The sequence below is a fragment of the Rhinopithecus roxellana genome, chromosome 4, assembly GCF_007565055.1.
Source record: "Rhinopithecus roxellana isolate Shanxi Qingling chromosome 4, ASM756505v1, whole genome shotgun sequence".
Taxonomy (NCBI): domain Eukaryota; kingdom Metazoa; phylum Chordata; class Mammalia; order Primates; family Cercopithecidae; genus Rhinopithecus; species Rhinopithecus roxellana.
The window spans coordinates 130639583-130665565 of record NC_044552.1 but is presented as its reverse complement, the minus strand read 5'-3'; the positions used below and the strand labels follow the sequence as shown (position 1 = coordinate 130665565).

The 25983-nt window shown below is 42.9% G+C and overlaps 1 protein-coding gene across 1 annotated transcript in view; it reads right to left on the bottom strand.

The window, feature by feature from the left end:
- The window catches only part of ARFGEF3 (ARFGEF family member 3), a 193345-nt gene that overhangs the window by 32583 nt on the left and 134779 nt on the right, over positions 1-25983 (bottom strand). Inside the window, 9 exon segments of the mRNA XM_010379500.2 lie at positions 1382-1485; positions 4008-4130; positions 5457-5601; positions 13895-14074; positions 15712-15857; positions 18763-18896; positions 20824-21144; positions 22910-23060; positions 25723-25833. Of these exon segments, the coding sequence (XP_010377802.1) occupies positions 1382-1485; positions 4008-4130; positions 5457-5601; positions 13895-14074; positions 15712-15857; positions 18763-18896; positions 20824-21144; positions 22910-23060; positions 25723-25833 (1415 nt within the window).

Below are 25983 nucleotides of genomic sequence, written 5' to 3'. Positions count from 1 at the left end.
TAAAGATACAAAAATTAGCTGGATGTGGTGTTGCATGCCTGTAATCCCAGCTATTTGGGAGGCTGAGGCAGGAGAATCGCTTGTGCCTGTGAGGCAGAGGTTGTAGTGAGCCGAGATCGTGCCATTGCACTCCAGCCTGGGCGACAGAGCAAGACTCTGCCAAGAAAAAAAAGTTACCACATAGGGGGAATCTTGGCAGGAGTTGGCAGATCCTTTAGCTCTGCACTCTGAGGAGGTGACATGTCAGATGAGATCTGGGAGATAAAGAGTGGCACTTAGAATCCGGGGAGAGTCCCAGTGGAGGAAGCAGAGATGGCCCTGCACAGCAGTGAGCAGGTGTATTTGGGGGAGGGCAGAAGCTCAGCGTGGCTGTAGCACTGTGAGTGAGAGGGGAGGATGTGAGGGTGGAAAGAGAGCCGGGCAGGGGTCATATTATACGGGGCCTGGGGGAGGCAGCTGGATGTAGAAGCCAGGGCTGTGTCCCTTCTAAAGCCATGGGCTCAATGCTATCACCCAGGAAGAGGTTGTACATAGATCCCCAAAGAGGCCCAGGGACACCACCTGAGAAAACAGGTGAGAAAGTATTGACAGAAGGGTGTCACTGAAGCTTAGAGAGAAATGGCTTCAGGGAGGGGGCATGGTGTCAGGCAGAGAAGGATGGACACAATGACGGTCACTGCTCACTATGACAGTGCTGTTTTATTCTGTCTCTTTACCAGGTTTAAAAATTTTTTTTTGAGAGGGAGTCTTGCTCTGTCACCCAGACCAGAGTGCAATGGCATGATCTCAGTTCACCGCAACCTCCACCTCCCGGGTTGAAGCAATTCTCCTGCCTCAGCCTCCCCAGTAGCTGGGATTACAGGCGCATGCCACCACGCCCGGCTGATTTTTGTATTTTTAGTAGAGACGGGATTTCACCATGTTGTCCAGGCTGTTCTTGAACTCCTGACCTCAGGTGATCTGCCCACCTCTACTAGATGATCTTGACTGAACATGTCTTTCTTTTATTAATGTCCCTCTTCACTGCTTGTACCCCTGCTCTCCACTTTTTGGTGCCCTCAGGAAGACTTCCTGTGACTTCGTGACCCCTTCCCCTAAAACCTCATGCAAATATAAAAATTCTGGTAGTCTGGGCCTCTGAGTGTGAGGGAGAAGTTTCAGAGACCTCAGCATCCAATTGCGTGTTCTAGTATGTTTCCATTATTTTCTTTCCTTCATGGAAAGAGGAGGGACAAAAACGTATACTCCACATCTGTGCCCCAATCTCTTCAGATGGCAAAGTGTCTCTCTTGGGCTTCAGCAAAAGACCCCCACGCGTGTTTTGGGAGCATCTTCCAAGGCAGGTTTCCAGGCCCGGAGCCCAGCTGGACCATTCCCCTACCTGAGAGCAGCGCCTGAGGTAATCCAGGGCCGGGAGGCACAGGTCTGTGGACGGGGCTCCAGGTGCTGGGGCACAGTCTCCAATCTCTTTACAGTCCACTTCCCCTAGGGGCGGCATGGGGGACAGAGAGCAACACTGTTACCCTTGCGGGCCCTCTTCCAACAGGAGACCTGTTTACTCACATAGCACTAGCGCACCAAATATCTACTAAAAGAGAGTGGGAGAAAAGGAGAAAAATGACTCTGAATTGCACAACCCTGAGGAAAATCCTTTCGGCCATTCTCCCGGCTGCATGTGCACATGTTAAATACAGCTGGGACCATACTCTACCTATCATTTTGTTGAGATTATATGGTTTAGTAACTCCCCCTTCCACTAAACAATCAATATCTCCTCTCTATTCTACCACAGTACTTTCAGCGACTGGACGGTGTTCCTTTGTACACGGGCACATGGTAAATCACATTTCTGGGACCTGCTATTGGATGGAGGGACTTTTGATGACAGAAGACAATCCCAGAGACAAGTCCTGGATTGGGTTGGAATGAAGCACTTCCCTCTCTCCATTTGGGAAATGATTTCTTTCTCTGCCAGTACGTGGCACTAAATGGTGATAATAAATGAGGTCTCTCGTTAGAGTGTAAACATCTGGGGTTTGGGGACAGAGACTACTTAATTGCATTTACATGATTTTCTATTTTTTGTACATATCTAGAGATTTAACATGTCTGTAGAGGGTTATCTGGGTTTTTCTATAAGAATGGTAATTGTGAATTATTATAATTTTTCTTCTTGAATCTATTCCTATACATTTAATCAAATCATTTCATGTGCTGTAATTGTTTCTAATTGTCTACAATTGTAAGAGCTAGAACCCTCCCCTGTGAGTAAACAGACATAATTACTAGGCATTAGTTAAAATTCAGAAGCAAAGAGGCATGTTTCTCCTTAAAAAAACAAAAAACATTTCTTATGTTTTCAATCAAGGGTTAGCAAATGTTTTTGGCAAAGGGCCAGAGAGTAAATACTTCAGGCTTTGCAGGTCATGCTGTCTTCATTGCAACCGCTCAACTCTGCACAGTAGTATGGAAGCAGCCATCGATGAATGAACATGACTGTTTTAATACAACTGTATTTATAAAAGCTGTGGGCCATAGCTTGCCAACTCCTGGCTTAGATGAACACATTTTATAATACAGAAACAGACCAGGTCAAATTCATGTTGAAATAAGCAGGTGGGGATTAACAATAAATCATTTCCTACCCATGATTACAGCAGGCGTCCCAAAGGTTTACACCGTGGCTGCTGTGTATTTGAAAGCATCCAAGTCTATGTGGATGGCACTCCCTGGAGCCAGGCAGGACACAGGCACCATGACTATACAGGGGACTCTGCTTTTTCCACTGACCCCAGGCCCCATACAAATAACTCCACCTTATAATTCACAGAAGAAAACAGGCTGTTTTCGATGTCCTCTGTATGATGGTTTTAGATGTCAACTTGACTGGATTAGGGGAGACCCAGATCACTGATAGAACATGATTTTTGGGTGTGTCTGTGAGGTTGGTTCTGGAAGAGGCTGGCATTTGAATCAAACTGAATAAGGGAGCTCCACCCTCACCCAATGTAGGCAGACACCATCTAATAAGCCAAGGCCCAGGGAGAACAAAAGGCAGAGCAGAAGAGAATTCTCTGTGTTTCTGTCTCTGGAGCTGGGATACCCTTCTTCTCCTGTCTTAGAACTACAGGTTCTCCGGCCTCTTGCTTTGGACTAAGAGTTACACCATCAGTGCCCCTCATTCAGGGGCCTTTGAACTTGAACTGAGCCATGTTATCAGCTTCCTAGTTTCCAGCTTGCAGATGGTCTATCGTGGGACTTCTCAGCCTCCATAATTGTATGAATGTTCTAAGATTTCCAACCTTAGATTAGTCAATATTATATTAAATAATTGGCCTTATGCAGAAACCTATTCTCAGTGTCATATGATTAGCAGCTTGAGTTTGATTTCCCAACTTTTTAGCGAAAGTTAAGAATTCCTCCTACCCCAGGCTTTAATTAGAAAATATATTTTCTAAGTATAGAAGTCCCCCTTCTTGAAAGCCTCATGTATTTCAGAAACTACCCAGATGATTTTATACTTAATTTAGAAACCCCTTAACAAAATAGATTCTCACTATACAACATGACCTGCGATAGCAGATTTTTATATAGCACAGGTTTATCCGGGGTGAAATGAAAGGGAGGGACAGTTAAACCAAAAGGTTTATTAAAAACTTAACATTTTGAGAGCTTGCATAGAGTATGATTAGACCTGGAGCCTGAGAACCTTTTACAAAGGGAAAATATAAGGTTGATATTATTTGACAATAAAGTTAGTATAAAATAAATAGATTAAAAATATGCTATAAGATATTCCATGAACACAATGAAAAGTATTGACCTTGGACAAAATTCAAGCTGCTTTCACAGTAAGTTTTTGCTTTTGAGTACACAACACCACCATCTGCTTGTATCCCAGGATGCGTGCTTGTTCCAGGCAGTCAGTGGGCCCTTTCTCCAGCCACAGAGCCACCCTGGAAAGGGTCTTCAGCAGTTACAAGGCATGAGAAGAGGGTTCTGCTTACCCAGTCCTTTGACAAACTTCATAAGGCACATGATGTAGCTAGTGGCTGCATTAGCAAAGACCTGGATGTTGTCGGTATTGAGAAAAGCTTCGAATACATCAAACACTGGAGCTTGGCCTTTTCCTATGGGAGGAAGATTACAGAATTGTAAGAAAGTAAGTTTCTGCCTTCGGGGTTGCCAGGGTTGCCCATATTCCTAGCACCTTCCACTGAGACAGATCTTGAGAAAGATCTACTGGGGAGATGCCTGGGTTTTTTATTGGACCATTGGCTTGACTCCAGTGCGGTGCTCAGCTCTGCTGGCAGGGGAGCAGCTCGGCAGAGAGATGAGTGCCGAGCTGAGGCAATGTGCTGGTCTAAAGAGCAGGGAACCACGTGGCCTCTGGAATGCTCCTGCACAGGTATTTGTAGATTATCTACAGGACATGGCAGGGCAGGTTCAGATAGACCTTTGGTGGCATATCTGAGTTTCTTTATGCAGAAAAAGAGCACAGAAGGCCTGAGACCACTCTCCTTTTAGAAAGCTTGCTTGCAAAATTGGCCTTCAGCTGGTGTCTGGGAACTCAGTTCTCAGAGTACTCCCAGGCCACAGTTAACTGATAAGAGTAGTTCACCGTGCCTAGACTGTTCATGCAAACCATATGGTTTATGCTGAACACCTGCTTTCCTGTTGGGAGTCTGGGATTTTGGTATGTGCTAGGCAAGGGTTACATAAGTGGTCAGTCTCCAGCTAGATCTCTAATGGGCTTCCACGGGCAGAAACATTGCAAACATGTTGCTGTGTTTTCACTGCTGGGGGAAGAATGTGTTGTGTGTGATCCCTCCTGGGAGGGTGAGAGCACAGGGAGGCTGGTGCGTAGATTCCTCCAGACTCTGTCTGTGTCGTTCCTTTTCATAATCTGTTGTGTCCTTCCTACATTGCTAAAACTTAGTCATGAACTGTGTAATAAATCTCACATAATATGCTGGGTCCCATGAATCCTTCTCGTGGGTTTCTGAGTTTAGGGTGGTTTTGGGAACCTCTGAGACAACACTCCTGGGCCCTGGGCATGCTTTATGGGTACCCATCCATTTCCAGCAGACTGAATCTCCCTAATTCTGGTTACTCTGTGTTATGATACTTTTCTGCTTCTTACCAGCACATAGATAACATTTTTCTTTTTGGCTTTAGAAATGAACTCAACACAGCAATGCGTAAGTGAAACAACAGAAGTCTCAGCCTTATTGCCCAATTGTCAGCAAGAACAGGGCCTGACAATGCTTAGGGCTCTCAGCCTGCTGGCAGAACTCAGAACTCGTGTTCCTGCTACACCACATTCTTTCCTGCTGATAAAACATAGCTGACAATCTGTCTTCCCTATTGTTTAACTGTTTTTTTTTTTTTTTTTAGCATGAAACTTGGCACAGAGAGTTAATGCTGAATAGCAAGAATCATCCAAACATTCTTACCCATGGAGTAGTCACCAACCAGGTACTCCTTCACCTCCGACTTGTTCCCGCCGTGCACTGTTTCCAGAGCACTGAACAAGGGTCTCCATCCGGACTGGATCTGCGTGGAACACACTTCAACCAGCTCACCAATAGATGTCACAACCTGGCAGACACAAAGCAAGGGGCACTTAAAGTCCTCTCCTTAAAAGGAGCAGAATTTCTGGGAAGGGTGATATAGTTCTCTGCCCCCTATTTTGGAGTTAATTTTAGTGAAAAGGAAAAACCAGAATAGACAAACTCACTCAAAAATCTTCTGAATAATCAGCCGTATTGTATTAATTTGCATTTCACTAATGACTAGTGCCACTAAGCAACTTTTCACATCTTATTAGTCAAATATTTTGTTGTTTTTAAAAATTCGGTTCACATCTTCTTGTTATTTTCTTTTTTGTTTGTATTTAGAGTTCCTTATATATTCCCAAGATATAATTTGCAAATATTTTTCCACAACTTTGGGCTTTTTAAAAGTTTTGTTTTTTAATGGTGTCTTTTGAAGATTAAAAGTTCTTAGTTTTGGTGAAGTCCAATTCATCCATTTTTCTTTTAATGGATCACATCATGACCCATTTTGAACTTTTAAAAATATGGTGAGAGGTGTAAGTTTACTTTTATCACATACATTCAAGCATAATTTGCTGAAAATATCCCCTCCCATGATTGAATTGCAATGGTATCTTCGTCAAAAATCAATTGATTATAAACAGGAGAATTTATTTCTTTACTCTTCAGTTCCACTGAACTATAGGTCTGTCTTCCAACCAATACCACATTGTGTTGATTACTGAAATTTTGAAATCAGGTAGTGTAAATTTTCATACTTTGTCTTCTTTTTCAAGTTTGTTTTCTCTATTATGTTCTTTGCAGTTTCATACAAATTTGAGAATTACTTTGACAATCTCTTCAAAAAGGTCTACTGGATTTTAATCGGAATTGCACTGAATCTATACATCAATTTGGGGAAATTTGCTGTTTTAAAAATATTGAGTCTTTCAATCCATGAATATGGTATATCTCATATTTATTTGAATCTTTAATTTCTCTCAGCAATGTTTTGTAGCTTTTGTGTACAGGTCTTGAGCTTCTTTTGCTAAATTTATTCATAAATATTTTATCATATTTGATGTTGTTTTGAATGGAATTGTTCTTATCTTTGGATAATTTATTTCTCATATATATAAATTCAATTGATTTTAGTATGTTGATCTTGTATGCAGTGACCTTGCTCGACTAGAATTTTTTTGTAAATCCCATATAATGTTCTATATATAACCACATGTTGTCTGTGAACTAAAATAGCTTACTTTTCATTTCAAACCTTGATGTCTTTAATTTCTTTATACAATGAGTAAAAGTTAAAGTTGAGTAGAAATAGAGAAGACAGAAAACCTTGTCTTATTACTGATTACAAGAGAAAAACACTCAGTCTTTCATCATTAAGTTGATGTTAGATGTGGGATTCTCAAAGATGCCCCTTATCTCATGGAGGAAATCCCTCTAATTCCTCTTTTCTTAAAAGGTTTTGTCAAAAATGGGCGATGAATTTTGTTAAATGTTTTGTCTCTATCAAGATGATCGTGTGGTTTTAATCTTTTATTCTACTAATTGACTTTGAGCTGTTAAACCAATCTTACATTGCTGGGATGAATTCCATATGCCACAATGTTTAATCTTCTTTCTTTATATATTACAGGATTTATTTTGCTTTTTTTTTTTTTTTTTTTTTTTTTGAGACAGGGTCTCACTCTGTTGCCCAGGCTAGAATGTAGTGGCATGTGATCATGGCTCACTGCAGTCTGAACTTACTGGGTTCAACGAATCTTCCCACCTCAGCCTCCTGAGCAGCTGGGACTACAGGCATGCATCACCATACCCAGCTATATATATATATATATATTTTTTTTTTTTTTTGGCAGAGATGGGGGTCTCACTATGTTGCCCAGCATGGTCTCAAACTCCTAGACTCAAGCAAACCTTCTGCTGTGGCTTCCCAAAATGCAGGGATTACAGGTGTGAGCCACTGTGCCTGGCCAATAATTTTTAAGGGAATTTTTTGTCTAATTTCATAAAGAATATTGGTCTATAGTTTTCCTTCTTGTGGTTTTGGTATCACAGAAACGAGAACTCATAAAATGGGTTTGGAGGTATTCCTTCCTGCTTTATTTTCTGGTAGAGCTTGAGTAGGGTTGCTATTATTTCATCCTTAGTTTATAGATTCACCAGTGAAACCAACGGGCTTGGGGTACTGTGGGGAGGTTTTTTTTTTTTTTTTTTTTTAATGTATGAACCTTTGCTTTATTCAATTTGTTAAACAAGAACTGATTAAATTATTTCCCCCCTCCCCATAACAGTCATGGAAAACATGTCACTTGTTTGAAAGAACAATACCATTAGTTACAAAATTTAATTGTAAGGATCAAGCAGAGGTTATTGGTCTAACCAATCCACATTGACAGCTTTGAAGTGTTCAGATGTTAGTTTTAAAATAAAGGTGACAAATACCAATCACATTCTCACATTACTGTTCAGGATCTACATAAACTTGGTTCTGGAAATAGTTCAATCACAAAGGTATGAGAATAACACTGTAATCACCGGTGATCAAACCAAGGGTGTAATTTTACAAATCACTTTTAGTAAGAATCAATTCTAAGATTTTAAAAGTCTAAATCTACATAAAACTCAAAGCAATATATTTTTCTACTTGAGACCAAAATAAGTTTCCTTTTTCCTATCTAAGCATAATTCTTTAAGATGAATCTGAATTCACATGATATACCTTGTCAAACTTTTCCAAAGAATTTTAAACGCTGCTTTAGAGACAAATTCTTACATTATGTATACATACATTTTTCTTTTACATATTTTTTCTTCAAAGACTAATGACAAGTTTATGAGGTTAATAGACCTTTAATGTGCAAACATCACCACAATCTAATTTAAAAACAATTTTATTTACCCCCTCAAAAACCTCAGTACCCATTTGCAGTCATTGCCTACTCTACCACCCCACCCTCAGCCTGAGGCAACCACTAATGTACTTTTTGTCACTATAGATTTTCCTATTCTGACATTTCATATAAATGCAGTCATATAACATATGGTCTTTGGTGACAGGCTTTTCTCATTTAATGTAATGTTTTCAAGATTCATCCATGTTGTACAAATATCAGTACTTCATTTTTATCGCTGAGTAAGATTTCCTTGTGTGGACATAACCTAATTTAATGTATCTATTCATCAGCTGTTGGAATTTGAGTTGTTTCTAACTTTTTGGCTATTATGAATAATGTTACTATGAACATTTGTGTACAGGATTTGTATGGATGTTTTCATTTCTCTTGGGTACACACCTCTTGAGGAACTGCCAGACTGCAAAGCAGCCGCACATTTTACCCTCTCACCAGCAGGGCATGAAGGTTCCAAGGTCTCCACCTCCTCCCTCACCAACACTTGCTATTATCTTTCTTTTGAGACCGAGTCTCACTCTGTCGCCCAGGCTGGGATGCAGTCGCACGATCTTGGCTCACTGCAACCTCCCGCCTTCCGGGTTCAAGTGATTCTCCCACCTCAGCTTCCCGAGTAGCTGGGACTACAATGTGCGCCACCACACCCAGCTAATTTTTGTATTTTTAGTAGAGATGGGGTTTCACTGTGTTAGCCAGGATGGTCTCGATCTCTTGACCTCGTGATCCGCCCACCTCAGCCTCCCAAAGTGCTGGGATTACAGGAGTGAGCCACCGTGCCCGGCCGCTATTATCTATCTTTTTTATCCTAGTAGATGTGAAATATTATCTCATGTGGTTTTGATTTACATTTTCCTAATGACTAATGATGCTGACCATCCTTTCATTAGTGCATATTTAATGCCATTATTGACATGGTTCTTTTTACATCTGTCATTTGCTATTTGTTTTCTGTGTATTTACATATCACATCCTTTTTGTTCCTCTCTTCCTCTTTTACTACCTTCTTTTATGTTAAATACATTTTTTGTGATCACTTTCACTCATGTTTATTTTTTCATCTTTTTCTGTTACTCTCTTGGTTGCTGCCCTAGGGATTATAATATGAATCTTCAACTGATCACATTTGTACCTCAAGTTAATACTGAGCAAATTCTGGCAAAATACAGCAACTTTGCTTCTACATAGCTCCATTTCCCATCCTTCCTTTCTGCTAATGTTATTTATATTACATCTTCTTTATATGTTTAATAAATCCAACAATACAGTGTTAGAGTTATTGTGTTAAACGTTAGGTTTTTGAAATAAATTAGGAGAAAGAGAAAAATGTATATACTGTTTTATATTTTCCCACATATGTACCATTTCTTCTTATGCAATAGATTTACCAGTTTGTGTTACTTCTTTCAGCTTAAAGGAATTTAGTATTTCTTGTAGAATAGGTCTACTGGCAAGATATTCTCCCAATTTTTGTTTATCTGAGAATGTTTTTACATCATCTTCATTTTTGAAGAGTAATTTCTCTTTCATTGACAGTTTTTCTTTCAGCACTTTAAATATGTCATTACATTGTCTTCTAGCCTTCATTCTTTCTGAAGAAGTCAGCATTAGTTAATCCAAGCATTAATCCTAGCATTAGTTCCTCTGTAGTAATATAGTCTTTCTCTTGCTGCTTTTAAGGTTTTGTCATTGTCATCGAGCATTTTGACTATAATGTGTCTATTGTAGATATCTTTGTGTTGATCCTAATTGGGGTTCCACTATTTCTTTAAATATATTTTCTCATCTGTTTGTCTTTCTCCTCTCCACCTGGGACTCTCATTACAGGTATGTTGGTATGCTTGACATTGTTCTACAAATCTCTGAGGCTTTGTTTATTTTTGTTCAAACTTAGTTTTGTCTGATCTTCACAATAGCTAATTTATATTAATCTATTTCCATGTTCACTGATGCTTTCTTCTGCCATCTCAAATCTTTCTGGTAAGCCCGTATAGCTAATTTTTCATCTCAGTTATTGCCCTTTTCAACTCTAAAATTTGCATTTTTATAGTTCCCATTTCTATATTTAGAATTCCTATTTTTGAGTCATTGTTGTGTTTGCCCTTAATTTTTTCAAACATATTTAAAAGGTACTTTGAAGGCTCTGGCTCCCAAATATATCTGGGCTCACTCTAAGTCAGTTTCTATTCACTATTTTTCCCTCTGAGTATGTTTCACTCTTTCCTGTTTCTTTGCATTACTCATATTTTTGAGAATTAGACATTTTAGAAAATATATTGTAGCAATGCTGGATGCTAATTTATTTTTGAGGGTTCCCCCCTCAACCAGACTAAGGTGCTTGGACTTAGTCTGTAGAATCTGTCTCTTCCCATGGAGCTCATGTGTCTGCTCAGTTTTTGTTCTTCATTTTTATTTTTTATCCTGACTCCCTAGTGTTCATCCCCATGTCTGCATAGCTTAGTAGTTAACTGATCATGTGGGTGGAAACTGTGCTCAAACACCTTGAGTCTTTAAGTTTCCTACCCTCTGGCAATCAATCTGTGTGAGAAGGTTGGCCAGAATATTCAAAGTTCAGCCAGTTTTTATCTCCCATTTCTTTTACTTTCTGATGAAATCTTTACAGTCTCCCCTGTACATGCCTCAGGGATGTGTGAACAGACTATTTGGTCCCTCTATGAATCTCTGATATCCAGGATCTTAGATTTCTTGCTAGTATGCTACTGACTGCAAACCTTAGGCCAGCAAGGTTGCAGGATTCTCCTGTTCATTTCTCCGTGAATTCATCACTTTTAATTGACAAGTCAATGATCTTCTCCCCACTCTTCTCCATACCAAGTCTGTCCCTGGTTGTAGAAAAGCTGATGATTTTCTCAGTCAGCCTCACACGGGTCAAACTACTCTTCTTGCCAATAGAGCTTGGGAGTAAAGGTGGTTGCTTCAGTCTTTGGCAAGAAAGTCAGACTCCCACTATTCTTAACCAAAGTTCTAGCAAACACTGTTTTTAAGAATAAATGCTACTCAATTTGTTGTCTGCTTTTGGTCAATTTCCAGACCCCTCAGATGGTTGGTTTGGACAATTCTGTCCTGTCCTGTTCTATGCTTGATTTTTGTGGGGAAGGTTAACCTAACTTCTTCAAGTCACCATAGCCAAAGCTGCTCCTGTCCTTAATCTTCCTAAACACATTTAAGCATTGTTATTTTAAAATACGTCTCTGATAACTCTGATATCTGGGTTCCTGTGTGTGTTTATTGTTTGTTTTTTAAACTTTTGTTTTCAATGACATGTTATTTCCTAATGAGCCTGGTTATTTTTTATTGAATGCAAACATTGCACCTGCAAATCAAGAAATAATTTGAAGCTTATTATTAATGGTGCCTTCTGTCAGAAAGGCACTAGAAATCTCAGATTACCTTAATCTCACGTCAGGGATTGGGATTATTTGAAGTTGGGTTTATTTTCTCTTATGACTAATCTATTTAAGGTTCACCTCTCTTTCTAAGATGTCCCTTTCACTTCAAGATCCTGACTCAAGATGTCAGGAAGTTACCAGACTTGGGAGGTCCCAGACTGCAACTTTGCTGAGCTTCTCCGTCTTTTACTGTACTGGTGCAAAAGTAATTGTGGTTTTTGCTGTGATGGCAAAAACCACAATTACTTTTGCACCAACCCAATATTTTCCTTTTTTAAAAATAGTAGATTCAATTTTAGGAAAAACAGCCTCAAATACCAGGAAGATTACTCTGGGTATTCTTTTTCTCCCACATCTTGGCCCTGTAGTTCTTCACTGCCCTATAGTATGTCAGTGTCTTTGAGTGATTAAAATTTTTTTTTTATCCAGCTTTTTTTAGTTGTTCCCTGTGGGAAAGTTGATCTGAATCACCTAGTTCACTCTTATGGGTATAAAGTCTTAGGTATTAACCCATCTAGGTTAACTTATCTTAGATGTTAATGATCTAACCTTTAGGTGTTAACTTGTAGGTGTTAACTATCTAGGAGCTAACTATAGGTATTAACTTAACCTTAAGTGTTAACAATCTAGTCTTTAGGTGTTAACTTGTATTTTCATTCCTTTATTTCCTTAAACTTACTAGGCATTTTGATTGAATATTTTGCATGGAAGATACCAATATTTCAATCCAATTCTTTACAGGTCTAGTTGTACCATTGGTTGTTTTATCAGTTCTCTCCATTGCCTTGTTTTCTTGTGTGTTTTATGAATTTTTAAAAAATACTGAGAGCTCATATACCTTGAAACTTTGTTTGCGGGATTATTTTGTGGCCTGAACTGATATGAGTTGCTCTAGGGGGAATTTTGTTGCTTCCGTATGGTGCCTGTGTAAAGTTTCTCAGACCCTGAGGTGGTGCAGTTTCACATACAGATCACATAAAAGGGTTAAGTTGTAATAATAAATCCTGGAGCGCTCTTTTTAAAAAACTTTCCATTAAGAGCCAGTGTTAGAAACAAGCTGACAGTATCCTTAGGAAGTTTGTTTTAATTCAACCTTGGCCTGAGTGAACATTAAGTTTGTTTTAATTCAACCTTGACCTGAATGAACATCAGCTTTGTAAAGTTTGCATTGAGATTTGTTTTCTGTTTTTGTGCACTCTCGTCTGGGATGACCAGAACTTCTGCTCCACTTAATAGCAAATTCCCTCATGGTAAAACCAGCCTAAGGGCTCTGCTTACTTCTCTGGCTTCCCATTGGCACTCAGTTTTGGGGCCTCCTTACTTTCTTGTCAGTGTGTCAAGGTATTTGAAAGAAATGTTTAAACCTCTATTCAATATTTTTGGTGGATTTCAGAGAGAGAGATCTTGTATTTCTAGCCCACCATCATGTGAAATACGAAGTCTCCAGTTAGTTTCTTTACCTTGCCTTCAGTGGACAGTATGGCAGCAGTTAGGAATATAGGCCAGGTGTAAAGAGATAGGCCAGCAGATTGCCTAGGTTCAAATCGCAGCTCTACCGATCACTGATTATGTATCCTTAGTCAAATTACCTTTCTGGTTTTTTTTTTTTTCCTGACGGAGTCCCACTCTGTCACTCAGGCTGGAGTGCAGTGGCGTGATTTGGGCTCACTGCAACCTCCGCCTCCAGGGTTCAAGTGATTCTCCTGCCTCAGCCTCCTGAGTAGCTGGGATTACAGGCATGTGCCACCACACTCAGCTAATTTTTGTATTTTTAGTAGAGATGAGATTTCACCATGTTGGTCAGGCTGGCCTTGAACTCCTGACTTCATAATCTGTCTGCCTCGGCCTCCCAAAGTGCTGGGATTACAGGTGTGAGCTACCACGCCCGGTCCTGCTTAATTTCTCTGTTACAGATTCCACATAGGATTACTGGAAAGAGTAAGAGTGCAAAGCTCATAGAACCGTGCCTGCCACTGCACTCAGTAAGAGCCAGCTATGACGCTGATGACCATGTCACACTGACCTGGTCTTGGACGTCCTCATCACACAACTCCAGCTGCATAATGCGCTCAAAAGGTCGGAAGAGTGCTTCATTGAAGTGAAAATGAGGTGGCTCATTCCAGTCAGTGAGGACCTCTGTCAGTATGTCATGGATGAAGGAAACAGCCTTCTGTGACACATGTCTTTCCTTATGGCAAGCAGCCTGCAAAATTCATCAGAGAGTGGCATACCATCAGGACAGCAGACAGTGAGAATGTGATTTCTGAAGGCCTTCCTGCCCCACCTCATTACAAGGAGGTAGAAGCAGCAATTCTGTTAAAATCAAAACACTCTAAGGGATAAGTCTAAGCAAACTGCACACTAAATTGCAGTTTTAACAATTTAACCAGCTTATCAGGCACAACTTCAATTTCATGTTAATGTTTCTAGAAAAAGAAAAGTTTCTGGTAATTTATTTTTCTGTAACATGACAGTTTTCTTAAATGGTACAGAACATGCTCACTATAAAGACACCAGAACCCAGACTAGGAATAGCTTATGGTTTCATCTTAGCTGTGCCCCACACGTAGGAAGATAAGATGAGTCATCTGTTCCTCAGTGAGGTGAGGGACAAATTGCCACAGTAGCTCTAATTGGTTTACAAACCTCCTGGTATCCATGCTCTTGAGTAGTCCTTTCCTGTACTGGCCCTGGGCTTGGAGGTGTGAGTTGCTTTGGCCAGTGGAACACAAGCAAACATCATGTAAGAACAGAATTAAAAAGTACTTGTGATTTGGGGTTAACCCTGTTGTTGCTCTTTGGAACCCTAAGAATGCCATGTGAACAAGCTGGGGCTGGTCTGCTGGAGGCTAGTCTACATGAGAGACCATGAAAAGAGAGACCTATTTGTCTAGCCATCCCTGTTAAGGCCATCATGAACCATCTGGCCCCAGACTTTGCACCAGCTGACCATAGATACACAATTAAAGCCAGTGAGATCCGCCATGCCTGGCCAACCCCAGAACTACCCAGAGAAGCCTACTTCAAATATCTGACTCATGGAATCATGAGCTAAATAAATGGTTGTTGTTTTAAGCCTCTAGATATTGGGGAGGCCTTATTGTAGAGTAAAAGATAACTGACAGACTTTTTCCCCATGTCTACATTGCTATTTTCTACCCATTTTGCTTACTAGAATGTTCTCAGGTTAATAAGTTCCAAGAAGTGTTTTATCATTTATCTCTACCAGGTAAGAGCAAAAGGGCTATTAAGAATAGCTATCACTGCAAAACAGGGCAACAGTTTTCCCTGTCAACTTGGAAGTGGCCAGTCCTCATGTGTTGAGATGCTTAGATGTAGAGCTGCCATAAAACTGATCACATGAACTGCTTTCCTTTGGAGAGTGAAAGGGTCTTAGTATTAATTTTGTTAAGAAAACTAAGACATACTGTTCCCTGACTGAAAGGACACTGTCCTGAGTATATTTAGCTATTAGAAAACAGGGACTGGTAGGAACCAAAGACATTGTTATATTTATGTATGCAAATAAAGCTATTAGGAACCATCCACAGTCTTTCTGTTCCAGGCTCAGGTTTATACCAGATCATAAAAAATGAAAAACTAGCTGAGTTGTACAATTGCAAAGAAAGAGGGTCAGAGTGAGACTAGGCTAGTACTGCCCTTTGGGGTGATTCTTTAGATGCCATGAGGTATAACTAGAAAACAGTGATGTTTGTGACCAGGTGATGGGCAAGTTCCCAACAGTGCTTTGTTCCCCATACATGACTGCAGGCCCCCATGCTGGCTCTGTTGGTCATTGACTTAGCAGTTCCAGGCTCTTCCCACCTTTCCAGTGCTCACCTCCACTAGGTGTGGGGCCACTAGGCTCCAGCAGCGCATCACGTGCAGCAGGGGCCGTGCTTTGCTCCGCACAATCCTCAGCATGGCATCCCCCAGGCGGAACAGGTGGAGGGCGCTTTTTCGGTCTTGAGTGGATTTAACTTCTCCTACAGGAAGGCAAGAACATAAATGCCAGAAAGCCCAAACTCAGATATAGTCTGACCTATTCAAGCAAAGAGAGAGGTTGAAAATCTAGGTAGGACCAGTAGGGTAATTCAATATTGGCTAACCAAGGGAGGAGGGAGCCCTGGATTCAAGAAGAATGTGGTGGTTCACTCAGCAAGGCCTGCATCGCCCTCTCACTCAGCACTGTAGCTGCGGTAGCTGAGATGTGACACGTGTGATCAGGAATTGATAAGAGGGAATGAGGTAGCAGTTCGGTAGGAGGGCCGAGAAGTCCGACTGTCTGGGTTCAAATCCTGGCACCATTTAGTAGTTGTGTTTTATTTGGCCAAAGATTTTCCTCTTTTGGCCGGGCGTGGTGGCTCACGCCTGTAATCCCAGCACTTTGGGAGGCTGAGGCGGGTGGATCACGAGGTTAGGAGATCAAGACCATCCTGGCTAACATGGTGAAATCCTGTCTCTACTAAAAATATAAAAAATTTGCTGGGCGTGGTGGTGGGCACCTGTAGTCTCAGCTACTCGGGAGGGTGAGGCAGGAGAATGGCATGAACCCGGGAGGCGGAGCTTGCAGTGAGCCAAGATCACACCACTGCACTCCAGCCTGGGTGGCAGAGCAAGACTCTGTCTCCAAAAAATAAAAATTAAAAAAAAAAAAGATTTTCCTCTTTAATGATCTCATCTGTAAACCTGGGGATAATACTGCCCACTCCTAAAATTGCTTTAAAGATTAAATGTGATAATACACATAAAGTGCTCAGCATGGGCCCAGCACATACTAACTGAACAACATTATTAGCTATTATTATTACTCTTGTTCCTGTCACCTTTCACTTCATCATCTACTTTGACAATCCTTAATAAACCTCTGCAGCCTTTGCCAAGCAGGCCTGGTCCCTCTGCTGCTCAGTAACATGCTGTCTGGCCTGCTCTGTCTTGTTTCAATACCATCCTTGTCTACCCTGATCTTGGGCTACTTCTTTGCCACTGTCACCTTCATTTTCCCCACTTCCTTCTTGCTCATGTCCTATTGCCTCTCCTCCACTTCCTACTGGGGATGGGACCCAAGTCTAAACACAAAATTCATTTCTGTTTCATATATACCTTACGTACAGCCTGAAGGCAATTTTTGTATCCCTTGGGGACCCTCAATAAACTGTGTTGTGTGCCTGCATTTTGAGCATGGCCCGTCACATGAGGTCAGGTGTGGAACTTTCCACTTGTGGCCTTATGCCAGTGCTTAAAAAGTTTTGAATTTTGAGCATTTTGGATCTTTGGATTAGGGATACTCAACCTGTAATAATCACCATGGATGTTTACCCTGCATCAGACACTGTGTTGGTTCTGTAAGTCTTTAATAACTTTAATTTTTAAAGCAATCATATTTCCTTTTTTATTTTTTTTGATGGAGTCTCACTCTGTCGCCCGGGCTGGAGTGCAGTGGTGCAATCTCAGGTCACTGCAACCTCCGCCTTCCAGGTTCAAGCAGTTCTCCTGTCTCAGCCTCTTGAGTAGCTGGGGCTACAGGCACATGTCATGACGCCCAGCTAATTTTTTTGTATTTTTAGTAGAGACAGGGTTTCACCATATTGGTCAGGCTGATCTCCAACTCCTGGCCTCAGGTGATCTGCCCGCCTCGGCCTCCCAAAGTGCTGGGATTACAGGCGTGAGCTGCCGCACGCAGCCTATATTTTCTTTTAAGAAGAAAATATAATTATTGCTATTTTATAGAGTAGAAAATTGAATGTCTGAAAGGTGATATGACTTGCCTCAGATGCTGTGGCTGTTAAGTGTTGGAGGCCACATTTTATATTCCTACCTGATTGATTCTGAAGCAAGTCTCCCTCTTTCTAGATTTACCGCCTCTTCCTGGCCCCTGCTCACTGTGTGCTTTGTAAGCTCAGAGTCTACTGTTTTCTCCAATGAGAAAGACTTTGAAGGTTACCCCTGGGCTCAGAGATTCTCTGAAAGTCTGATGGGCCTGGGAGGTTGGCTTTATATTGCTCAGGTTTTAAAGTCTATTAAAAACGAGTGGAGCAACAACTGTGGCTCTCAAATCCAAATCTGCAGCAAGGATGAAAAAATCAAATATACTGCTTTTAGAACTTTGGATTCCTAAGGACGGAAGGGACCTCAGAGGTTGTGCAGTCCAACACGTCACTACAGTGCGTCCCCAGCACATGGCTCCCTGTCTCTGCCCAGAACTCATCTGGGACAAGGTGCTCACTGTTTCAGGACAACCACTGGTGCTGTGAATGAACAATTCCATCTGTGAGCAACCTGCCAACCCTCTGGGTCCCTTATTCAGTACAACTCTACTTTGTCTTCCACAACACTGGCCTTCAAGAGGCCTCATTTATTCACCTGGCCTCACTGGAGACGACACGGATACTGACCCATCATTAATGGGATATGCCTCTGAGGTCAGTTTTGCAAGAGTGGTATGCGGTTTCCTTTTTCACCACCCATTTTGGGATCAGTGGTTGTTTCTGCATATCACAAATCACCTCTGTCCAGCCAACTGGACAGAGGTGTGTGGTGTGGTTTGTGATATGCAGAAAAGTTCCACCTTCATGTGAAGGAAGCTATCTGCACCCTAAGGAGCCACACAATTTCTACCACAAGCACAAAACTTAGCAGAACAACCTAGTCCAGCTCCAGTGGGAATTCTTATAGATGTGGTAGCAGCAACGTTTCCATTCACAAAGAGTTACACCACCCCTCACACAGGGTGCCTCAAAATCCGGAGACAAATCTATACTTGGGCGTAGCTTGTGTGAGTGTAAGCAAAGGGAAGGTGGAGTCAAATCTTCAGGCATGCTGCTGGTGACAGAGGCCTGGGCTGTTTCCTGCTAACCTCCTGGTATATGGTTTCTTCCGGGAAACAATTACCTGGCATTGCCAGAGAGTAATCAACTGTATCCGTAACGGAATGAAAAAGCTGAGACTGCGATGCTTTCTTCAACTGGTAAAGAAAGCCTCCCAGGGCCATGAGGTTCAACTTATCCGTAGCATCTTCAAAGAGCCTGGATGCAAACAGAAAGAGATGTGTTATTTGGCAACAATTCAGCAAGGTCTTTATGGCAGAATGATTATGGTAATTTTGTTGAGGTGATCAATGGAAATGCGTGTAAACACTGTAGACAAATGTATGGTATTATTATATCTATTCTAACTGTGTACAAGTCTGCTCTGTGACATTTTAATTCAAAGGCACAAAGAATATATTTAAAAATATCTTTGTGCCCTCGTGGTCTAGCTCAGCCATGGCAGGCTCTCATAAAATGCTTGGCAAGAAGCTGAAAGATGGCAAGGCGTTGTTCCCAGAAACTGAGTAATTGGGAATGGAATCTTCAGAATTAGCTTCAATTTCACAAACGATGTCAAAAAACCCCAGTAAATTGATGAATACGTTTTGTCTGTCTATAATATATGAGCATAAAGCTGGAAGGGATACAAAAACAGCTAAGAGTGGATCCTGTAAGCCCCCCACAGGGCGGGGACTGGCCTCATACACACCCGAACACCTGGATGTGATGGGAACTCAAGTATCTATTTGGAAGAAAGAATGTTCCCTAATATGATGGGTCTTGCAAGTTCTTTTTCTTTTCTGCTCAGCTGGGCACAGACCTTGCCAGCAGAAAGATTTAGGAAGGTGGGGAGCACAGTAGCAGAATTTAGGGGAGGATTTGAAGGTCACTGGAATGAAGAATGGTAAAGATCAAATATCTGTTTTATGAAGCCACAATGAGGAATGTGCCAGGTGAACCTTCCATGGCTCTTGGGTCACCCTGGTATCTGCCTTCCAAGCCTCATGACACCACAGGGCAATCAGTGCTGTGGGGGCACCATGGGCTGCTTCAGGGAGAGGGTCACTAATAGAAATGGAATGAGTCCTTTTTGAAGGAGGAAAATGAGACATACAAGTTAAGATGGGAATTAGTGGATCTAACGTTTATAAATTATCCAAACAAACATATTTTTCTTGCTATTTTGATACCATTTGGTTTCTGGGTCCCATTGACCATTTCTCCTCCCTCATTCCTAGTAAGAAAATAGTGATGAATATTATATTCCACCTGACACTGTCTATTGCTTTCCAGATTCTAAAACATTTTCACAGCCAAATTGGATAAGCAGGACAAAGCAATTATGGTAGTGGGATAGTAGATGGAGAAACTGAGTCTCAGCGCAGCTATGTCTACAGACATGACCCGGCAGCTGGGGAGTGCAAAGCCAGGACAGGAACTCAGGTCAATCTGAGTCCCAGCCCAGGGAGTGCTCCTCCCACTCCCATCCCCTTCCTGACAGTCCTCCCTGTGCCCCTGCAGGGGGTCTGGGACACAGTGACCAAATGCTGTGTCCCAGAGGTAAGAGGTAAGTGAGGTGGAGCTGTGTGTGACTGGTGACCAAAAGCACTTTCTACATCAGGAAGTACCACCAAAGAGTTGAGACGATTGGTGATTTTCCCTCTTCACCTTCACATGGTTGTTGGGCATCAATAGGTAACACATGCATGTGGGATTTTTGAAAACAGCCATAATCATAAAAATAGTGGATTTTTATCATTTGCCAAGCTCCGCTCCAGGTGCATCAAGTTACTAATTAATTTACCCTCACAACTACCCGGTGACAGAATTACTTTTAAAAAATGACCCTATTTTACCAGTGGAGAAGGCCAGGCAGGGACCAGGGAGGTGAGATTGCCTGAGATCCCAGAGTAAGTGCAGGGCTTTGACCCCAACTGGCCTTCCTCAGACCCTCCAGTGTTAGCAGAAAACGTTTCATTCCGAGTATGGATGTAATGGTAGAGAGAACAAAGCTTGAAAAAGATGGAAGAAATTTAAGGGATTGGCTAACACATGGGTCGTCCCTGGCATGACTGAGACCAGATGGACGTGGGTGTCGCCTGGTGAGCAGGCTCCTGGGGCATGGGAGGCCGGCGCCGCGCACCTGTCGGCCTGCGTTGAGAGGGTGAGCACCACCTTGGCGGCGCTGCTCCCGCTCATGAGGCTCCCACCGCGGAAGTCCGAGGCCCGGCCCCGGCTGCCTTCTCGGACGAGGTCCTGGATGGACAGGGGCTGGACAACGGGGGCCGTGCTCAGGGAGCGCCCCTGCTCCGGGCTCTGCTCCGTGGGCGAGCCCTCACACTCGGCGTCCCCAAGGAGGCCAGCACTCCCAGTGGCCTTCTGGGGCTGGCTGATGGTCAGAGGGGGCTGCGAGGCGCCATCGCTGAAGTGGTTGTGCTCCAGGGTGCCCACGTACTCACACACCCTAGCAAGAGCACAGACAAGCAGCTGTTAGACTCTGCAGCTCATCACTGCAGCTCCATCAACCCCACAGTGCCAGACAAAGGAAATGCAGCCAGCTCTGCCAGCTCCCCAGCTTTCCTCTTTCCTGTGATCAGTCAGTCCTTCCCTCCTGTGTTCTCATGTCACACAGCATTATTAGTAGTAGTATTTCAGTTAGACCAGACAGCCTTGAAATGAGTAAAGTATTATTTGGGTTCTTCCACCCTAGGCGGGGAGAAAGACAGGCAATGAGGCCCCGTTCATCCAGTCCCCCTGCCTAGTCCAGCTTACTGGCTTATCTCTGCCCTCCTGCTGTTTGAGCCACTTTTCCCCAGGCACCCTCTTTCCCTCTATATAGTGCTCTGATTAGGAGTTGGGAAGCATTTCCTTACGATGGGATTCCAGAATGGCCATAGCTATGACCGACAGGCCATCCAGCCACAGTGAGTTCTGCCCAGCCACCTCCTGCCTGGTCCTGACGGCGCCACATAACTCAAGTCTGGGTGCGGTGGGTGGCGGCTGGGTGGAAGGGCAGTCACCGAATCATGGCAAACACAGAGAAGAGTCACCACATGTGCTACAACCGCCAACTTCTAAATGGTTTGTTCCCAACAGAACTTGGGACAAGGATGGTTCGCAAGATCCCTCATCTCAGAGTAAGTCCGTTTACCGGTAGAGCGTTGTGGATAATCCACTCTGATGTTCTAGAATCAGGGAATTTTTCAATCCCTTACCCACTGCTTGTGTACCAGGATAGCCTTTTTCTTTTTTCCTTTTTTTTTTTTTTTTCTTGTTAGAGCAATAAAGAGCAGCAGGTTAGCAGCCTTCATAATAGAACCATTTTGCTCAACAAACACTCATGGCTATATTTGCTTTGACAACGTGAAACTGAACCCATCTCTGGCTGGTGCCCTGGGCCATCGGCCATCACCCTGGCCACTCTTGCCCCATGCCTGCCCTGCCTAGATCTGGGTTTGGAGTGAGTGTGAGGCGTGTGCTGCAGAGAAGGAGAAGGCACAGTGTGGCCAGTCCCCGTCCTGTTCCATGGGCAGTGCTCCTTCCACGGTACTGGGTCTGCCCTGATGCAGTGCTTGGGGAGATGTGCTTTCAGTCTTAGTTGTAAGAGGACCTGGACTCGGGAGCTGTTGCTGGTTTTCATCTTACAGGCACTGTGCACTGTGTAACTCACTGGGAGCTTCTTTTCACTTTGATGCTACAATGCTTAGAGCCAAATTTTTGGTCTGTCTTTGGCAGAGGTGTACTATTTTGTTTTGTTTTGTTTCGGTCTAGCTACATTAAAAGTAGGTATCTTGTATTTTATGTATCCAAATAGACTATCTGAAATCCTTCTTTAAGTAAAGAGGACATTGATAAACATTTAGCAATGTAATATTGCAGAGACATGACCAGTTTTAGATTGGCATAGTATTCACTTAACTTACATAGCCATCTCTCAATCAATTATTTGTTTTTTCTTCCTTCCCTCTCTCGTAAAAATGTCAATAGAAAAGTCACAGTTCCTGAAACCCAGTTCTGTCCCTTGTTCTTCAAAACATACATTTAGTTGGGCCCTTATTGCGTCTTCTCTTTTCATGTCTTATTTGAAGTTTAATCAAACTCTGTGAATTGTTATAATTGATTTACATGCCGGCAGGCTCTTGAGGCTACCCCTCTCCACCCCCCAGAGCCCACTCCAGGCTTCCTGAGGCAGGGTCAGTGCCATCTGGGGGTGGGAGCCCGTCATGCACCTGAACACGTGTGGCCAGCAGTCCGGGTTGTGGCTTCCCATCTCCAGGCCTACGCTGAGGATGGCCTCCATGCACAAGACGTGGGCAGTGTGCAGCCACACCCCCTGCACCTTCCCAATCTGCTCCAGTTTCTGCTCCACTTTTAGTTTCACTGTGCCAGAAAGACATTTATTAAAATAACAGGTTGAGTAAGGGAGACAGAAAGGGAGAGAGAAAGAATGAAAATGAAAGAATGTGTGTCATGCAAGGGCAAAAGGGAAAGGACAGACGTCAGTGGCAGCAAGTGCCTCCACAGCAGGTCCTTGCGGACCATCATGCAAACCACTCAGCCGGCAGGTCCCATGCGCCGGTGGCCCCAGCTCTCCAGCTCCAGAAGTGGGATGGATCCTGAGCTGGCAGGTGCCATTCCTTCCAGGCCCTTTCATGGGCTCTGGGTCAGGCACAGCAGTGCGGATGGGTTTCATGAGCCAATTCCAGGTAAAACCATCTGGGCCCAGACCTTTCACCCCTCCCAAAAATTGGACAAATGGAAGAATTCCTGGCTTTCTACAAGTTTTCTCTGAGATTATTGTAATGGTAGGCTCTCATTATGATCATCATCTCTAAAACAACTTATTTATGTGTATTTTGAGCACCAGAATGACTGCTCTATCACTGAAAAAGACCGATTTCATTTCTTCCCTTGAGTTTGTATTTGTGAGCTCCAAATAAAACTTGAAAAAATTGTAGACCGGGCGTGGTGGCTCACACCTGTAATCCCAGCAACACTGGGAGGCCCAGGCAGGCGGATCACCTGAGGCTGGGAGTACAAAACCAGCCTGAACAACACGGAGAAACCCTGTCTCTACTGAAGATACAAAATTAGCCGGGTGTGGTGGCACATGCCTGTAATCCCAGCTACTCAGGAGGCTGGGGCAGGACAATCACTTGAACCTGGGAGGCAGAGGTTGCAGTGAGCTGAGATCATGCCACTGTACTCTGGCCTGGCCTGGGCAACAAGAGCGAAACTCGGTCTCAAAAAAAAAAAAAAAAAAAAAAAAAAAAATTGTAGATGATTAATGAGAAAGAATACAGAAAGTGACTTCAGATGTCAGTAATGCAAAATGCTAAGGCAAGGCCAAACCACAGTGTCCTCCTTGAAAAAAGGTTTCAAGTCACTGCATGTGGTAGGATAACTAAGTGGTGGTCCAGAACCCAGAAATATAGCAAGCCAACCTCAAAGGAATCCAAACCATCTCCTAACATAAGAAGCAAAGTGATTTTTAGCAAAACATCATTTGTCTCATAAATGTGATACTAATTTTATTTATTATTTATTTATTTGAGTTGGTTGGACTCAGTCTGTTACCTAGGCTGGAGCGCAGTGACACCATCTTGGTTCACTGCAACCTCCACTTCCCAGGTTCAACCAATTTTCCTGCCTCAGCCTCTGAAGCAGCTAGGATTACAGGCATCCGCCACCACGCCCAGCTAATTTTTGTATTTTTTAGTAGAGACGGGGTTTCTTTCACCATTTGGCCAGGCTGGTCTCAAACTCCTGACTTCAAATGATCCGCCCACCTTAACCTCCCAAAGTGCTGGGATTACAAGTGTAAGCCACTGCACCTGGCCATTTTATCTATTTTTTTTGAGATAGGATCTCACTCTGTCACCCAGGCTAGAGTACAATAGAATGATTATGGCTCACTGCAGCCTGGACCTCCCCAGGCTCAGGTGATCCTCCCACCTCAGCCCCTCAAGTAGCTGGGACTACAGGCACACACCACCATGCCTGGCTTATTTTTGTGTTTTTAGTAGAGACAGGGTTTTGCTATGTTGCCCAGGCTGGTCTTGAACTCATGAGCTCAAGTGATCCACTTTCTTTGACCTCTCAAAGTACTGGGATTACAGGCGTAAGCCACTGTGCCCAGTCTTAATCTTATTTTTTATTTGTATTTAATCAGAATATTGTGGTCTTGATTTTGTGGTTTTTTTTAAAGAACTGTGAATGTAAGGATTTTTATGTAGCTCATGGTTGTAAAATACTTAAGTAAACTTGTGAGACTCCATTTTAAGTTAACGCTGGGGATCTGTGAGAACTATTTTGTTTTCAAATGGGTCTCTAAATTTTATTCAAATCTGAGAAACACAGACCTAAGCTGTGTTTTTCAGCTAAAAATGTACAGCTGACTCAGTGACTTGCTACTGTGTACATATCTGATAGTAGTTACACAATTTGGACCACGCTTGCATTTTTCTTTTTGTTTGCTGCCTGCCTTGTATCTTCTGTTGCTATCAGGATGGTCATTCTCTTCCCTTAGATCCAGATAATCATCCGCTTCATTGACTCACTGGTTTCAACAGGTTAAAAATCAGCCATTTCCCGAGTTCACAAAGCTCAGATTTTTCTCTGATGAGAGCCTCTTCTTCCTGAGCCTCCCCTCATTAATTTTCTCCATCTGTTTTCTCCCCTTTAGAAAACTGGCCAATCTGCCTTCCCCACTATAACCCGAAGGCTCTTCAAGTGTGCACTTGTGAGAAGTGCCAAAGCCGGTGACTAGATGACAGATATGAACAGTTAGGCCAGGTGGGCCCGCGGGACTCCTGGGCCTGCTGCACTTTCCTTGCCACCAGGGGTCAGTATGTCTCTCATTCTCCAGAGATCTCTTCTGTAGGTCACCTGTGGCTCAATGGGATCTCGAGATCAGTGGTGTACACATACTGGGCATCGCACACAGAACAGGCACAAGTATTGGCTGGCGTGTGTTACCCTGTGCAGGTGTGTGCATACTGCACCCAAGGCATCAGGTGGGTTCTGGCCCTCCAGTCGTTACCTTGTGTGATGGCATCACTGGGTTCTTGGGCCTCCCTCTCTTCTTTTTCTTCTTGGACACAGGAGGCAGCTGCCATCTGGGCAAGAGCCGAGGCGCAGTTAGCAGCAACCCCTTCGGAGGAGACAGACAATGACTTCTTGACTGAGTATATCCTCTAACCATTCACCGAGCAGAACGCCTTCTAAAAGGTCCCCCCACCCTACCCTGCCAGGTCATTCCCAGTAAGTTCTGCAGGACCACAGCCAGGGAACACTACTTCCG